This window comes from Alosa alosa, chromosome 4 (assembly GCF_017589495.1).
Source record: "Alosa alosa isolate M-15738 ecotype Scorff River chromosome 4, AALO_Geno_1.1, whole genome shotgun sequence".
In the NCBI taxonomy this organism is placed as follows: Eukaryota; Metazoa; Chordata; class Actinopteri; order Clupeiformes; family Clupeidae; genus Alosa; species Alosa alosa.
The window spans coordinates 7,560,672-7,577,899 of record NC_063192.1 but is presented as its reverse complement, the minus strand read 5'-3'; the positions used below and the strand labels follow the sequence as shown (position 1 = coordinate 7,577,899).

The window sequence follows — 17,228 nt, the reverse complement described above, 5'->3', positions numbered from 1 at the left end:
ATGTAACTTAACCGTAGTTGTCCCTATTATGTCAATATACATCTGGTGATTCTGTTCATATGACACTACAATCAATGTGACATGGAAAAACTTTTTCAAAAAACATCAAATGCACTTTATTAGCTCTAGTAGTCCTAATGAACAAACTGGAATGATGTTTGTACCAATATTACATCTCAAATACAGAAGGCACAATCACAGCTGTTGTCATTGTCAGTCACAAAGGCCTGTTCCAGAGCTTGGGTTAAGCCAGTGGAAGAGACATTATAAATTACACACATAATCAGGTATGTGCAAGGGGCAGAGTGGAGCACTAAATATTACCAGGAGAATTCAAGTTCCCAATGGGAGGGTAGGGGTTATTTCAATTTAAATCTTCAGTAGTTTGTACCCATCTCCTACGTTATCTCATAACCTGCATTTCAAGTTATGACCTCGTTATTACCAGGGCTGTGGGGAGTGAGAGTGAGGGGCTGTGATCACACAGTCCAGGCTGCTGGTGGGCGCAGCAAAGAACTTACTCAAAGAGCGATATCATGCCCTTTTTAAGATCACAGTTATCAACCCGGCAGGCTGGGAATTCTCCCAATCACTACTCCGCTACTGCAATCAGGTATGTGTGCATTGCCATTCACAAATCTATAGGCAGTGGACTGTGAAACAAGATCAATCTAGCCTGATAAGTCCACTTAATATTTGGTACGCTGCCAGAGGTACAGTATATGTGGATCTAACAAATCTAAGGCACTGCTGATCCTTCTCAACTACAGAAAATTTAAATGTGTATAAGTATATTTTTACTCTCAAGCTAAATCAGGCCCACAAAACAATGGAGTTGGCAAGTTTTTCCGAATGACAAAGACCAAAAAACGCACAGTACAAGTGTCAGACAGGCACGTGGTTTACTCTGTAAAGGCACAACCCTCACTTGGCCTACCATGGGGTTACATTGCACAGCTTCCAGGGAAGGATTTGGCACCTGAAAAATATCTTAGCCATCAGCCCACATTCACAACAGTGAAACCGTTCCACAGGATTCATATAAAACTACTGGTAGTGGAGCATCTCCTAAAGCAGCTGAGATGCTTTGACTCATCATTGATTGATTCAGCTATTAGCTGACATCACGAATGCTTGTGAGGTCACCTCAATGCCTATATGGTCGTACACAGTGAATCTAATTTGGCACTCAGTAAGAAGATAAGGCAGGCCATCAGTAAAACAGGTGGCAAAGCAGAACAATGTAAAGCTGAATGCACTTGTGACATAAATATGGGGGTAAGACGAACAGGCGGACCTGCAGGCACTCGAGGTGGAAAAGTGGACACAACAGAACAAAAAAAAAATTCTGAGTAAGGGTTACCAGGGAAACAGAAAGAGCTGCCCACTCAGAAGGGGTCAGACTGACGACAGGCACAGGCAACAGGCTGCATATCTCATCTTCATACGTATAAATTAAATATTCTGACAGTGCATTTTGACATGATATCACAGACTTTACACTGGGTACATACACACTAAAAAAACTAAAATTATAGCCATTCTCTCTCTCACACACACAAAGACATTAATTAAATATCAATCTGGTGGAGGAAGGAAGGAGTATCGAGTTTGGGGTCTAGGAATGAAATGATCCACAGGTGGACACTGTAACATTGGGTTCCAACTGTCCTCATACCAGTTTACAGCATGTGGCAAAAGAACATTCACATAGAGAAAGACAGATCCAGAGTGAACCCAATAATCAAGAGAGAAGAAGAAGAAGAAGAAGAAGAAGAACAACAACAACAACAACAAGGGCCATTTCATAGTCTACACAAACTATCCGGACACAGTTGTATCCACAAGGCTCACAAAGGTGTTTACAGGCCCTTCCGCAGCCTACACAAGGCACATGGACTACGCGGCCCTATCAAAAATGTGTGAAACGGCACTTGCATTTAAGACACGTCACAAACATCTGGATGACACATTTTGCTACACAAATATGCATCAAACACTTCTTGTTTAGCTCGAAAACATGATTCGTTGGCATCCATGTAGCTTTTGAATAGCCTATGAAAGGGCCCTTCGAGAGAGAAGTCTAGGAGACACTTAAAACAGAGCAAAGGGAGAAGGGGACGAGGGGAGGGGAGAGCCAGAGCAGCACCACCGCCACACGCTCACTCGCTGAGGGGCACGGAGATGCTGGGCCCCTTGGGGTCCTGGAAGCGGTCCATGGTGCGCAGCTGCATGATCATGTGCAGGCCGTAGGTGAGGATGAGAACCATCAGCAGAGAGGTCAGCAGACCCATCCAGATGCCTGGCGTGAAGAAGCCCGCGCAGTCACTGGCGTAGGAGAAGTTCCCCGTGACGTTGAAGCCTTGGATCTAAAGCAAACAGCATTTTAGAATATTTACATTTACATTTAATTTAGCAGAAGCTTTTACCCAAGGCAAATTATAAAAATGAGGAATGACATTTAAATATTAACTATTTTATTGCATTATTGAACTGTATTATTGAATGTTGTGTTGTGTCTCTCTATGTTGGTACTTGAGAGGGTATGTCTTTTATGTACTGTAAGGCAGAGAGAGGCAGAGTAAAAGTATTTCATTGTATTCTTACTACACATGACAATAAACTTGGAACTTACTGTCTAGGGGTGTGTGTGGGTTTGTATGTGTGAAAACAATTAAACTTTGCCAGTGTTTGCTTATAGGGATTTATGCTTGTCTGTTAGTGTCAGTGCATACTGGCTTGTGATGTGATGTCATGTGATGCCTTACATGTGCAGGACATAATTTTACTACCTGTCTGCATGTGTCTGTGTCTGTGTGTGTCTGTGTAATTGTGCAATTTCAACAGTGTATACTGATAAGGATATAAGCATGTGTATTAGTATCAATGCATTGAGTGTAGGTTAGTGTGTGTGTGTGTGTGTGTGTGTATATAGGTCAGAGTGTGCTGATCCAGTGGTGCTCCACTCCAACTCTACCTGGAAGTCGGTGAACTGGACGCGCCACATCTCGGCGACCGTTGAATTGTGGGGTACCAACAGTGGGTCACGGTTGCTGCTGACCATCTGGCAGTGGAAGGAATACTCGGCCGGTGAGTAGATGCCCCTGCTGCCGTTAAAGGTGGCCGTCTGGCCCCCGTCGTAGCCCAGCCTGACCTGTTCCACCAGTGTCCAGTTCCGCGCCGATACAGGGAAGTAACGCTTTGTCATGACAAATCTGCAAAAAACACAGGAAGTAAATGTTAAAGATAACCAGAATTCTGTAGAAGTGCAGAATATTGTGCCATACACATGCACCCAGAAGTGCCATACACACATGCACCCTTGTAATGCAGGACTCACGTCAGTGTAAAGGTGGTGAAGCCGAGCACGTTGTTGTAGTTGAGTACAAGGCTGAAACAGACAAAAACATAAACATCACACAGCTGTCTGAAGTTGACCCACAACCCATAGACCTCATCAAAGACATTTCCAATGAAGATGTTGAATTGTACACAAGACATTTTTCACTGTACGGAAATACTGCCACAATGAATACCATAATCTGACAGCATGTCAGAAATTTGCTTTCTAATGCTGATTCTTTAAAGAGGACAAAGAATGGATGAATGAGTATTTTACCTTTGTTCCCTAAAGTTAACATAGAAAGTATACTATTTTGTTCTGTCAAAAGCATGCTTAGATGCTATTTTACAAGCCCATTTACAACCCTATGAGGTTTTCGAGAATAAAACGGCCCATTTTAGCAGATATCTAGCGCCCCCTCATGGTTATGTGGCACCCACATGAATAGTTAAGTGGGCTTTAAGCTGATTGGCTGCCTTACAGCCAAAGCCAGTTCACAATAGGTTCCAGCTACTTCTTCCTGAATCCCCAGCTCAAAGTGTGATGGTTTGCATCACAGTCTATATTTGTGTCACAGTCTGTCTTTGTTCAGATTTGCCTGTTTTCTTAGTGGTCATTTTTAAAGTCCAAGATTTACATATGACGGAGGAGACGAGACAACAACTCAATTTCAACAAAGCCAGGGTAAAAATGGTTTCCCATTGTAGGATCAATACTTTTGAATCAATACCAAGAACCCCAATAAATACTGTGGGAATGCATGCACCACACTACTATATTATTACTACTTCAAAACCTATGGAAACCAGACACTCTCAAGTACATGACATAAATGCCCCCGATTTCTGAATTGAAGCAAACTAGCGTTCGGGCCTCACACTGATGAGTTATCACTGCACGAGGATCCAGTCAGAGACACCGCGGGAGTGAAGGTGAGGGGAGCCAAATCCACAGTGATCCACTGGGAGTCGCTGGCCCGCGAGAAGCTGACGTTCAGGCTGTCTGCCCACAGCAGAATGCAGGGGCCCTGAGTGCCGTTGAACACCACCGGGGGCTTCACTCCAGGCTCTGGGGACTGGAGCAAGGAGCGGCTCACCAGTGGCTCAATGATCACAGAGGTATCCTCAATCACCTGGGGAGTCAGAGGGGGGAGAGGAGAGGAGAGGAGAGGAGAGGAGAGGTGTGACAATGGAAAGAATAATATGAGAATATGAATAGACCAAAGAGATATGGGTATGCAGAGGAAGGCTAGTAGAAAGCGTGTTGTCATAAACATAATACTGTACATCGCTTTGGACAAAAGGGTCTGCCAAACAACATAAACTACATGTGTACATATTTCTTAAGAAGAGACCGCAACTGGTGCGGTTAGGATACTAATGATGGCAGCAGTGTCAGCGTACTTGCTGTCTGTCTGAGGTGAAGGCTGCTATGTTTACCTACCCGGGAGGGCTGGAGGCCGGTGTAGATGGCTGTGTATGGCACATTTTTTGTCTTCATGATCTGCAGCACTTTCCCTATAATCTCATCTGGGCAAACACAGGACAGACCACAATTAGACAATTCATTGGCAACAACAATGACTTTACTGTAACACTCATAAGGAATAGCAAGGGACAGTAGACACTCACCATTCTGATGAAGGACCTTCTTTGTCTGGGGCCTGTAGTATGGAAACATGCATAATTTCAGATCTACATGCCACATGGTGTTTGTGGGCAAAACTCCCTGTTGTTTAAATGATTTACACACACACACACACACACACACACACACACATTACCCTGAGCTGTAAGGCAGACCGATGACCAGCAGGGCGGGATCACTGGCCAGGCTCTGTTGGGCCAGGCTGGAGAGGTCAGTGTAGAGTGGCGAGGTGCCTAGAGAATCCTGCAGCAGAGCAGGCACCTCTGCAGCCACACCCCTGGCTAAACTGGGCAAGACCAGTGGGGAGGAGGCTACCTTCAAGCATGCCTGATTAAAAACACACACACACACATACATATATATATGTATATATATGTATATATATATGTATATGTATATGTATATGTATATATATATATATATATATATATATATATATATATATATATATATATATATATATATATATATTACATTTACATTTATTCATTTAGCAGACACTTTTATCCAAAGCAACTAGATATATCAATTATATTACTGGGCCAATGTCCTTAGAGCAATTAGGGGTTAAGTGCCTTGCTCAAGAGCACAAGAGTGGAAACCAGGAATTGAACCCACAACATTTTAGGCTACAGCATGTTAGCCCAGCTCCTTAGCCACTATGCTACCACTGCCCCTGAAATGGTTGTCCTAAAAACGAATGGGGCGCTAAAAACTAATGGAGCACTAAGCAACTTCTGATGTAAAGTCGGACTCTGCAGCTCATGTAAGTTCCTTATGCACTTCTCAACTATTTTTTTAAACCGTAGGCCCAATGCCATCTTCTCAACCTGCATTTAGTTAAGTCTAATGAAACATACATCTGCTCAGTCACACTTTCCATCCCTCATCACATGACAAGACTCAGGTGATGTTGACTCACCTGGAGGTTGGGGAAGGCTCCGTCCTCTTTGTCTCCTAACACACCGCCATACACTGTGAAGTCTTCCATGCTCAACTAGAAGGTGGGAAAACCACATCACATTTACTCACTTCCCCAAATTTCCGTAAGTAATTGATGCAATTCTGGGGATCCATAAATGTTCGGAAACAAAATGCAAGCTGACTGCTCAGAGGAAAGAAGAAGTGAGCAGGTGGTTCAAATTCATATGACAGCTAGCTCTCACCACCCCCCTCCCTAGACAGACAGAGGTGACATCAACCGGTCATCTGACCACTGGAGTATAATTCCACTTCAAATATACTACTTGGCTTGAGTTACAAGTTCCAGATGCCAAGTGAGACACATTTTCCAAACCAAAATAGAATAGAATAGAATAAAATAAAAAATAAAAACACCTATAGCAACTTTAGAGATGAGATGGGTGGGAGTAAGTCTGAGTTAGAGTGAGATATACTTACTTTGTCTTGTAGAAACAGCAGGACAGTGTGCGGCGCGGTGGCCAGAGCAGACGTCAAGATGGACTTTACTTGATCTACGGACATCATCTTGCCAACAGTAGGACGGTCCAGAGATGGCAGAGTATTCCTGAATGATAGACAAAACAAATAGACAATCGTATTTCTAAACACGAACTTAATAATGTTTACAAGGAAAAACACAAACAATATAATAAAAGTCATTGCAATAATCGTGTACAATCATCCTCTTAGTTACGTCCAGTCCTTATGTTAGACAACTCGTGGTCATCCCGAAATCATTAGATGAAAGTCTAGAGCCCACGTTCACACTATTCAATTTGGCAAAATGAACAAGAGTAAAACTGTACTACATCGTTAAGGACAATAAGACTGACTTCAAAACGAACTAGCACCTTAGCCACAGCAGCAGCTGACTGCCGTTCTGATTTAGTAGTAAAACATGCCAATCAAAATATAACGTTGTTAAAGCATATTCCTTACCCTTCGCTTGCCCACATAACAAGTGGTACTTGCCCATAACAGCAGCTAATTAATAAACAGGCAAATAATAAGGGAGAAAGTGTCATGCTGAGAGAACTCTTGTTTAACATGTTCACTTCCGCCATCTTCGCTACCAGTGTCACGTGAACGTGAGCAGCAGACAATCATGTGATCCACTTGGTCTCGGGTATGTTCACACTTATCCTGTTTTAGTGCTGCATTGGTACCACATTTGTGAATAACCGTTATGTATGATGGCAGCAGCGACTAAACCTTTCATTATCCAACAGAATATACAATTTGCGTTTCGTTTGCAATATTACAGAGTTTAGGAAGACACGAAAAGTCAAAATTGTTTGTTCTGATTATATATAATGACATACGCGAGAGAATTGCATGTTTCTACTATTTTCTACAACTATTCTAAACTATTGTTCCTTTTATTTTAAATATAAGTGCTGTTATTCCATAATGTATAAGAGCAGACTTCTGTATGGTTAGATTGCAAGTATTTAAACCCAACTTGTCTCTAGTCTACTCTACTGACTACCGCACGATAGTAACATCTGCGGGCTTGAACACGCTCAGCTCAGCTCACCGCACCTGTATGACTGCTGCTGTCTCACAGCCGAATCACCAATGTTGTATGCGGAATGATATCACTGTCAACAGTGAAAGTGGAAACATTTTGTGATGCCTGAGGTTGTTGTTGTTTGTTTTTACTTTACAGATATTTGCATGTTGTATGCTTACAGGAACAACCCGTGTCTTTACGACGTTTTAAACAGTGTTCGCTCTCTAGTGTCATTGGAAAGAAGGACGATTTTGTGGGCGCTTATTGTGCACTATTTTATGGCGCGAATGTATCAGCGTTGATTGCAATAGTTGTTCGGCTCGGGCCATCTTTGGGTGTCCTCAGCAGCCGCTGTTAACACCCATCAGTAAATGCATGTTACATCAATTTAAAAGGCCTAATAAAAAGCATTGATGCTTCCTGGCAGTTATAGCCTACGGTGAAAATAGACGGGGTTAATACTCGAAAGTAGAAGATTGCATCACAAAAGGGTTTGTTTTATTTTGGGATATTACATTTTAGTGAATTAAGTTGCAAAGAAAAACGAGACTGGAACCAACATGGATGAGGAATATGATGTGATCGTTCTAGGAACTGGACTTACGGTGAGTGTGTTGTTTGCGATATCACTATTTGGTGATAGGCTATGTCATGATATTTGTCGTTGAATGCTTTTATGGATGTTGTGGTTAGCCGCCTAGAATGGGCCTCTCGCAGCGGGAGAAGAGGAGCGGTCGTAAGGAGCCTGTCGGTACTGATGCGCAAGCATGATGAGCCAGCATTTTCCCAGATCTCAGAATCATTCGTCATGGTGGCCTAACCACACATCTGTCCTTTTTTTCAGGGCGTCCGAGAAGACTGTTGTATTAACACAGGCGCTATTTGTTGGTAAAAGTCGGCCGTAAACCTGATTAAAAATTAATTGGTTGTTCTTATCAGGGTTTCATGTTAACGAAAGGCTTCAGGTAACAGGGCTGTAGCCTTTGTATAGAATATCCTGCCAGTTTTCTTCATTGATGTTTTGTGAACAGTTAGGCTATTTTGTCCAGATGTTCAGACCCAGGAAAAATACCAGAAGTTATAACACCAATAGCCCTTGGTAAATAAAAGAGCAGTAGGCCTACATGTGCTTTTGTCGTTGTTGTTAGTGTTATTAGTGTGGTAGGCTATGCTGATTTATTGTTACTTGAATTGAAAATGGTCGTCGTGTAAATAATTTATGTGGCATAGACAAAACTTATGGTTATGGTTATGGATTTAGCAGACGCCTTTGTCCAAGGCCACACATAAATACAAAACAACATAATAATATTTAAAATTGAACAGGGAACAGATTAGAATGTAAGTCAAATATAATAAGGAGCATAGTTATAATACAAAACAATTCAATCAATAGCCTAATAAAAAGCAATGGAAAAAAAGGGGAAAGGCAGTAATAAAACAATAATGTCCATTCAATCAATAATATAAAAACAATGACATGCTAAGACTACATTAAGGAGAATATCAATAAAACACAATAATGTCAAATTAATTAACAGCCCAATTAAAATAAAACAACATTATACAAATCATAACACATAAGCGCTTAAACAACTAAGTATATGTTGAATAGGAATGTCTTTAGACCCCTCTTAAACTACCCAAAACTACTAACTTAAAACTTAACCAAAACTTGACCCAAAACTTAAGCTACTCTCTATAGGCTGTTGCATGTCATGTTCCAGTATTGACTGGTCATGGCTTGGAATATGTCATATAGTCGTACACGAGTGGTATGAAAACATAAAATACCATGACAGTAAATGTTGCTCCCCTGTCCCAAGTATAGACATATTTTTGATGTGTTAAGTAGGATATTTTAAATATCTCTTATAGTCTAAAGCTGGTGTTTTCTGAATGAATGAATGATGTAATGTCCTTCACTTCCTTGTGTTGTGTAGGAGTGCATCCTCTCTGGGATCATGTCTGTGAATGGGAAGAAGGTGCTGCACATGGACAGAAACCCATACTACGGAGGAGAGAGCTCCTCCATCACTCCTTTGGAGGAGGTACACCCAGACGTGACTCCACACCTACGATAGTCTTCTGATCACTTTCACTCAGACAGTTCCTTATGATGCTGTAATAGCACAAGCATTTCTTTTATATCAAGTCAAGTCAAGTTTATTTCATCCATACAAATGAAAATTACAGTGCTTGTCCCATCTTCTTGCCTACAACAATAAGAGTACATTAGTCATTACAGTAAAAACAACACTATAATAAGATAATAACAAGAATTAAAACAATTTCAAAGATGTAGCCTACGTCTAAAGTGCTCATTGTGCTGTCTTATCACTTGGTGTGAAGGAGAGGGCATATACCGCTTAGTCCAATGTAGCACTGGCCATCATGTTTGTCTAGACAGATTTGGGTTGTCATATATTTCTTCAGTTATCCCTTCATAGCAGTTCAATTGTGAGAGTGCCATGATACAACGTTCCAAAACTGATGTAAGAATACAGTCTCTGTGATTTAGCTGCTGTCTCTCTTGTCATCTTCTTGCCCAGCTGTACAAACGCTTCGACCTACCAGACAGCCCCCCAGACTGTATGGGGAGAGGAAGGGATTGGAACGTGGATCTGATCCCTAAATTTCTAATGGCAAATGGTGACCTATAGCCTTTTGCTTGTTCTTTTTCATGAACAGAATAGCATTGATTCAATGCAGTCAGGCAAAATGAATGAATGTTGATTTATTTTTTTTAGAGGTCCCATGATTGTTTGAAACAAATTCTCCTTCTATTCCTTCTATTTCAGGCCAGCTTGTCAAGATGCTGCTCTATACAGAAGTGACCAGATATCTGGATTTCAAAGTGGTGGAGGGGAGTTTTGTGTATAAGGGGGGGAAGATCTATAAAGTCCCCTCAACTGAAGCGGAGGCACTCGCTTCAAGTAATCAACTCTGTTGACAAATGTTTGCATACATCATTATTTAGATGTACTATTTCAAGTATCTTTTGTGAAGCGCTTTAATATTCTGTACAGAACCTTAATTTATTTCCTTGTTTTTTTTTTCATAGACCTTATGGGAATGTTTGAGAAGAGAAGGTTCCGGAAGTTCCTGGTCTTTGTGGCCAACTTTGATGAGAACGACCCCAAAACCTTTGAAGGGGTTGATCCCAAAAGCACCACAATGGGGGAGGTGTACAAAAAGTTTGACCTGGGCCAGGATGTCATGGACTTCACGGGACACGCCCTGGCTCTCTATAGAACTGATGAGTATGGCTGTGATGCTTGGACAACACTTTAGCTTTACGGTTATGTTATTACATACTCTATCTGTTCATAGCTGGTGAACCTTATAGTTTTAACAATGAAGATCTTAGTCAATCTTTCTTTCTTTTTCTTTCTTTCTTTCTTTCTTTCTTTCTTTCTTTCTTTCTCTCTCTCAGTTACCTTGAGCAGCCCTGCCTGGAGACCATAAATCGTATCAAATTGTATAGTGAGTCTCTGGCTCGTTATGGGAAGAGTCCCTATCTCTACCCACTCTACGGGCTGGGAGAACTTCCACAGGGCTTTGCCAGGTTTGCTCACACCAACTTATCACCATACTCATACGCATACCTGATGCACAGACACACACCGTGTAGACAATCTTTTAACTTACTAGAACTAAGGGTGTAGCTTTTATTACTGAAAATAAAATGGGTGTGCATTCTAGAATGCATGACTTAGGTTTGATCTCTTCTGTAAAATAACAAAGGCTTCAAGATATCACCTGAAATAAGATGCATACATTGCACCAGACTATTTTTTACTCTGTCTCTGGAATTAGTTTTCTAATTTCCAAAGTATTTTTCTTTCATAAAATAGGATACATAGTGCACCTTTAAAACAACTAGTGCATAGCTATAACAAAACCAGTAGTAAACTGCAAGTAATAGACCTAAGTGTAACTTGAATAGGGTAAAAAAAGTGGTCTCATAATTGTTCAGGTCAATGGTAATGTTTGAAAGTGAGTGTGTCACAGACTGTGTCTGTGTTCTGCTGTGTCTGGTAAGGTTAAGTGCAATCTATGGAGGGACCTACATGCTGAACAAACCGGTGGAGGAGATTGTGATGGAAGGCGGGCACGTGGTGGGGGTCAAGTCCGAGGGAGAGGTAATAAATCCCCTACCTAGTACTGATGATGTATTGACTTCAGTCCACCTGCAGGTGGCACTGTATAGTCAGTAGGTGTATACTATAACTGGCCTTTTGTGATGCTGTTTTCACTGCTGCACTTCTCAATGTGGACACTAGGTGGCACGCTGCAAACAGCTCATCTGTGACCCCAGCTACATCCCAGAACGTGTCCAGAAGGTGGGCCAGGTGATCCGCGTCATCTGCATCCTCAGCCATCCCATCGAGAACACCAACGAGGCCAACTCCTGCCAGATCATCATCCCCCAGAACCAGGTCAACCGCTCCTCAGGTGGGTAGGGGGCAGACCACCACTGGGCCAGGGCTCTGGGATCTGGGCAGGCACTGGTGTCCAATAACAGTCACCACCTGAAGTAAGAGCATTATGTGGAGGACAGAACACTTATAAGTATGCATGTCCACAGGATACAGTGGTGTGGTTTGATTTTCTTCAGGTATTCATGTGTGTTTATGTACTGTACATAATAGGCTTCAGTAATAGGGATAGTGTGTGCGTGTGTGTGTGCGCGCGCGTGTGTGTCTGTCTGTCTTTTTATGTGTGTGTGTGTGTGTGTGATCATCGATGTAATCCCTCCTTACAGATATCTACGTGTGCATGATCTCGTATGCCCATAATGTGGCGGCTCAGGGGAAGTACATAGCCATCGTCAGCACCACCGTGGAGACCGACTCCCCTGAGGCTGAAGTGGAGCCAGCACTGGACCTGCTCAAGCCTATTGACCAGAAGTCAGTGCCCGGACACTGGCAGTCTCCTGCATCCCCACAGACACACATGCAAACACACACACACACAAAGGCGCATGCCGGCATACACACACACACACACAGTCATATAGTCACAACCACATTCCATATAGTATTTTTAAAGAGGTAAAACATTATATGGTAACTTCCTATCTGCAGAGTGTTATACTGGAATGTGTGTTCATGTGTGTCTTTACAGATTTGTGTCCATCAGTGATCTGTATGAGCCTACTGATGATGGAACCGAAAGCCAGGTGGGTTTGGAGGACATTGACACAGTATAGTCACTTACTCAATATCATCTTTTAAGAGGCTTCAAAACCAGATCTGACAGTAGATTTACCTGACACTGAAAAGATGTGATATTCTTTCTATTGATCAGGTGTATTGATGAGATTATGAAACAGATGAAGTATTTAAGATACCTAATAGAGATGCCTGGTGACCAGTGAACCATGTGCGGTATATTTAGAGATTGAAACAGTTTTGACGTGGCATTTTAGAGTTGGCATTCTGATCACATTACAGAGTGAGGTGGTTTGATATTACAGAAGCGTGTTTCATGTGTTTACTTGGCAGATCTTTGCCTCGGGGGCTTATGACGCCACCACCCACTTTGAGACCACTTGCAACGACATCAAGGACATCTACAAGCGCATGACAGGAACTGACTTTGACTTCGAGAATATGAAGCGTAAACAAAATGATGTGTTTGGCGAGGATGAGCAGTAAGACAGGAGGGCCTGGAGTGGAGGAGGGGGGGGGGTGTCGAGGGTTCAAACTGGATCGCCACAGAAGATGTGGAGGTGGGGGGGGGGGGGAGAGATTCAGGTCATTATGAGATTCCATGAGGGCTGTGGTCCACTGGGTTGGAGTTCTGATTGGATGACGAGATGGAATGTTCTAGAAGGATTAGTGATATCAGTCCCCCTCTTCCCTCAGGCACCTTTCATCAGTCAGCTTGTCTCACACTTGTCTCACACACTGCACTCATACAATGGTTCAGCCGTTGGTCATCACACTCTATACAACCGCCGGTCTGCCACCGCTGCCCTCCTCCTGCCTCTGTGTGTGTGTGTGAGAGAGAGTGTGTGTGTGTGTGAGAAAGAGTTGTGCTTGTGCAGTCTCGAGGACTCTTTTGGTTCATCACTGCTTTTAAAAACACGATATGCAAGTTTTCCCTTTCATTAGGTATTTAAATCACTTCTTACTTGCTGGCCTTGCTTCATACTTGCATTTAGCATCAATGTGTCTGTCATCGCCTAACACAAACACACACTTCCTTTTTAAATGTTTCCTGTGGAACTCTGTGGCCTCGGAATTGTTCTCTAAACTCTTTCACAGCTCACCTCGGAGTAATGGTAGTGATAACTCGTTCCGTTTTGGAGCCAGATGTAATTGTTCTAATCTGAAAGGCCTAGCTGCCACATGTTAGGGAAGTGTCACTTCACCACTATGTTGTCTCTCCTCAATAAGTTTATTTATTTAAATTAAACTATTAAAATAGTATGATGTACTCTGTGCTCTTTATTTCTATGTTGTTGAGTTATTCCCATCCATTATGAGATTATATTCAAGATTAGACTTCATCTGAGTTTTTAAAATCGCTAGTGTCCAGTGAAATAATTAATTGGAAATAAGAAATAAATTGACCAAAGAAATATAGTCATGGATAAATAACTGAATATGGTAACAAAACCTTTATACATGTTAAATATAAATGTTACAAAGACATTTTGATAAGGAGTGTATTTCTTTTTGGGCTTGAGCTGTGACCTTTGGGTTTAAGATATGAACAGCTTCTATTCTCTTTGTTTCCTTGAGAACGTATTATACAGATACACATTTATGCAAACCTGGTCAATAACACTGACGCTACAAATGTCAACAGATGGTCATTGATGAGGTGGAGATGTGGAACATGCCTTTGAAGAACCTACGCATTTGATAAGTAGGAGCTTCTTTACATTCTCCATGACAGCAGACTAAAGCTCCAGACCCATATCCATTACACCCAACCTAAGTACTTCCATGTCACCGCTAACCTCCCCAATAGTTCAACCCTGTCTTTTTGTGCCATATACACTTCCTCATTGTTGCTTTCCTCTCTTTCTATCTCACTCTATCTTACCCTCTGCATATCTCTGGCTTACATTCTATCTTTGGCCAAGGAGGAGTGGATACATAGTGTTGTATGTAAGCCTGTATGAGCAGCATATGTGTCCATGAGCACTGTAATGTCCCAGTGTCCTTTCATACGGTCATTTTTGGTGCCCCCACATGCCCACTGCCACCCCCCTCCCCGCTTTGTGAGCTCCTGGCCCCCTGGGGTCTGACAGTGTCAGCTTCCCCTCACACACGCTCCACCACATAGCTGTCGTACGGGTGTCCCAGTAGCCTCTCCACCAGTAGCTTGGGCAGCACCCAGCACTGGGCGTCGTGCCTCTTGCCCACCGAGTCCTTCAGCCGCTTGTCCTGCAGGGAGACGGCCAGCAGCAGGTCCCCGAGCTTGAGGAGGCCCAAGGGCTCCCCGACCGCAGCTGCCCCCGGCCTCGGATGCCTCTGCTGGGCTACGTCTGCGTCGTCACCCCCCAGCGGCACAACCTCCAGGTGCATGTGCTGGAACTGACCTGGGTGGGGGAGGGAAGCGAGACAAAGATGCATGAGGCGTAAGACAAAAATAAGGATTAAACATGGATGTCATCAAAATTAAACATCATTCCCAACCTTTCTTGCTTATTGTCAGAAAGGGTCTGATGTGTATGTAGTTTCTTTAACATACTAGGGTAAGGCAAAACTTTGTTGATGACCACCTGTATCTTGTGTATAGATCATTTAGTGAAAATATCATCAGCGGCATGACCATCCTTCCTGCTAGTGAATAACTAGCGAGCCAATGAGTTCTTACCCAGCAGCCCTTGCGTGAGGGCGGAGAGGCCTCGGCCGTTAGCGATGTAGAAGCCCAGGTGTGGCATCTGCAAGTAGCTGGGGTGATGGTAGTGATGGAAGAGCACCAAGAAGCGTACGTCTCCACCCACCTCCACCCAGCATCCCTCATGGGTGTCCATAACAACCCTCAGGCCTGGCCGCGTCACTGAACCTGACCGATTGGTCGGCAGGATCACGAGCTCATCCTTTTCGACTGCAATGGCATCCATAGTCATGGTGAGGAAGTAGCCTGCTGCTGTCATGGTGATCTGGTCAAAGTAGGTGCGTGTGCGGTCCTCCACACCCTGTTTGGAAGGGGCCAGGAAAAGACGTCCGTCCACAATAATGCCTGAGAATGACCAAAGAGAACATACTGAACACACTACCACAGCTCTGCTTACTCCAAGTGTGTGTGTATATGTGTGTGTATGTACAGTATATAGATAGATAGATAGATAGATAGATAGATAGATAGATACTTTATTGATCCCCAAGGGGAAATTCAATATAAACACTGTATATGTGTATGTGTGTGTTGTATACTGTATGTGTGTGTGTCTGCGTGTCTTCAAATCTTTCTTTGGGTCCTCCTGTTCATACTGTTGAAGTGTGTGTCTGTGTTGTATATGTATGTATGTATGTGTGTGTGTGTGTGTCTGTGTTGTATATGTAAATGTGTGTGTGTGTGTGTGTGTATGTGTGTGTCTGTGTTGTATATGTAAATGTGTGTGTGTGTGTCTGTGTGTGTGTGTGTGTGTGTGTGTGAGTCTGTGTGTCTGTGTTGTATATGTAAATGTGCGTGTGTGTGTGTGTCTGTGTCTGCATGTCCTCAGACCTTTCTCTGGGTCCTCCACTAGTCGCAGCACATCACTGGGATTGCCATCGATGGTGAAACACAGATTCTGCTGCAGTTTGGGCAGCTGCACCACAAAGTGGGGATCTCCGTCCACTGTAGCAGCGTGGAGCAAACACAGCATCAGTCTGCCATCCAACACACACTTGCTTCTGATTATGAGCAGCTCTGTATATATGTGTTTGTGTGAATGATGAATGTATAAATCTATGTGTGTACATATTTTACCTGAGGATGAGAAAACTCTGACAGAGCTGAGAGTAGTTGGGCTGTCTGTGGATCAGTTAATAAAAGTGTGATTACTGAGCCATTATCGATATTATATTTCCACACATATATGCTGTTACAGTGCATTTGAATACAATTTACTCACAAAATACACATGTAGAAAAATGAAATGCAAGAATTAGCCTACTCTTTCATGAAATTGGGTTCAATATGAAGGAATCTCTCAATTCACCCGCCTGTGTTATTGATTAGTGATCAGCTCCATAGTTTAGCTTCTGCGAATTGTAGAATTTCTTTTGTGTGTTGTGTTTTAGCTATGAACTCTGCGTGTGTGTGTGTGTGTGTTTGGTGGATAAACAGCTAGAGCAATGAGTAGGGGGCACGGCAGGAGAGCGGCTACATCTCACACACACTCACCCAGAGAGGCGTTCTGGTCCCCTAACACACACACACACACACACACACACACACACGCCAACACACACACACACACACACACACACACACACACACACACACACACACACAGGGAACAGAGAGAGATTTGTTCAGGAAGTTGCACCATTCATTCAGAGGTATATTTCACGCAAGCAGCTAAGCAAACACAGATTTATACAGTCAGGTCTCAAGTGCATTGCCATAGCACAGCTACAGTTAAGACTTCATCTGCCACAAGCATAGTGTCCTTTAGCACCCTTTTTATAGAAATGTGGAAATGTAGTATTGAAATGTAATGTTCCTCGGTTCCTCTGGCTTTACAACATGACAAACGTAAACAAAATGTCTGCAAATATAGATCAATATTGGGTACTTACAGGCCTC

The 17,228-nt window shown here is 42.8% G+C and overlaps 3 protein-coding genes across 3 annotated transcripts in view; 1 reads left to right on the top strand and 2 right to left on the bottom strand.

Annotated features, from left to right (window-relative positions):
• Window positions 1-88: 88 nt before the first annotated feature.
• On the bottom strand, window positions 89-7,049 carry atp6ap1b (ATPase H+ transporting accessory protein 1b). The gene is made up of 10 exons (XM_048241334.1): window positions 6,893-7,049; window positions 6,392-6,518; window positions 5,913-5,987; window positions 5,127-5,317; window positions 4,975-5,006; window positions 4,787-4,872; window positions 4,222-4,475; window positions 3,341-3,391; window positions 2,978-3,215; window positions 89-2,369 (listed from the first exon to the last, which is right to left on the bottom strand). The coding sequence occupies exons 1-10, from the start codon at window positions 7,015-7,017 to the stop codon at window positions 2,163-2,165; spliced, it is 1,386 nt and encodes a 461-aa protein (XP_048097291.1). The 5' UTR covers window positions 7,018-7,049; the 3' UTR covers window positions 89-2,162.
• Window positions 7,050-7,766: 717 nt separating this feature from the next.
• gdi1 (GDP dissociation inhibitor 1) lies at window positions 7,767-13,165 on the top strand. The gene is made up of 11 exons (XM_048241336.1): window positions 7,767-8,071; window positions 9,410-9,517; window positions 10,019-10,118; window positions 10,268-10,402; window positions 10,531-10,729; window positions 10,903-11,034; window positions 11,512-11,611; window positions 11,753-11,924; window positions 12,235-12,379; window positions 12,597-12,651; window positions 12,977-13,165. Exons 1-11 carry the CDS (start codon window positions 8,027-8,029, stop codon window positions 13,127-13,129), a joined length of 1,344 nt encoding a protein of 447 aa, XP_048097293.1. The 5' UTR covers window positions 7,767-8,026; the 3' UTR covers window positions 13,130-13,165.
• Window positions 13,166-14,078: 913 nt separating this feature from the next.
• The window catches only part of itih6 (inter-alpha-trypsin inhibitor heavy chain family member 6), a 12,338-nt gene continuing 9,188 nt past the window's right edge, over window positions 14,079-17,228 (bottom strand). The window contains exons 12-17 of the mRNA XM_048241333.1: window positions 17,222-17,228; window positions 16,824-16,844; window positions 16,407-16,451; window positions 16,161-16,274; window positions 15,306-15,674; window positions 14,079-15,027 (exon numbers count right to left, since the gene is read on the bottom strand). The exon at window positions 17,222-17,228 is cut by the window's right edge and continues 59 nt beyond it. Of these exons, the coding sequence (XP_048097290.1) occupies window positions 14,750-15,027; window positions 15,306-15,674; window positions 16,161-16,274; window positions 16,407-16,451; window positions 16,824-16,844; window positions 17,222-17,228 (834 nt within the window). The 3' untranslated portion in view covers window positions 14,079-14,749. The remainder of the gene's footprint in view (window positions 15,028-15,305; window positions 15,675-16,160; window positions 16,275-16,406; window positions 16,452-16,823; window positions 16,845-17,221) is intronic.

What these genes read in the sequence shown, in the direction of transcription:
- gdi1 (XM_048241336.1), top strand. Translation starts at nt 8,027, where the DNA reads ATGGATGAGGAATATGATGTGATCGTTCTAGGAACTGGACTTACG. An exon ending in TAAATTTCTAATGGCAAATG is followed by an intron (nt 10,119 to 10,267) that starts GTGACCTATAGC and finishes CTTCTATTTCAG; the next exon opens with GCCAGCTTGTCAAGATGCTG. An exon ending in CTTCCACAGGGCTTTGCCAG is followed by an intron (nt 11,035 to 11,511) that starts GTTTGCTCACAC and finishes GTGTCTGGTAAG; the next exon opens with GTTAAGTGCAATCTATGGAG.
- atp6ap1b (XM_048241334.1), bottom strand. Translation starts at nt 7,017, where the DNA reads ATGGCGGAAGTGAACATGTTAAACAAGAGTTCTCTCAGCATGACACTT. An exon ending in GTTATGTGGGCAAGCGAAGG is followed by an intron (nt 6,519 to 6,892) that starts GTAAGGAATATG and finishes TCTATCATTCAG; the next exon opens with GAATACTCTGCCATCTCTGG. An exon ending in CCGGCCTCCAGCCCTCCCGG is followed by an intron (nt 4,476 to 4,786) that starts GTAGGTAAACAT and finishes CTGACTCCCCAG; the next exon opens with GTGATTGAGGATACCTCTGT.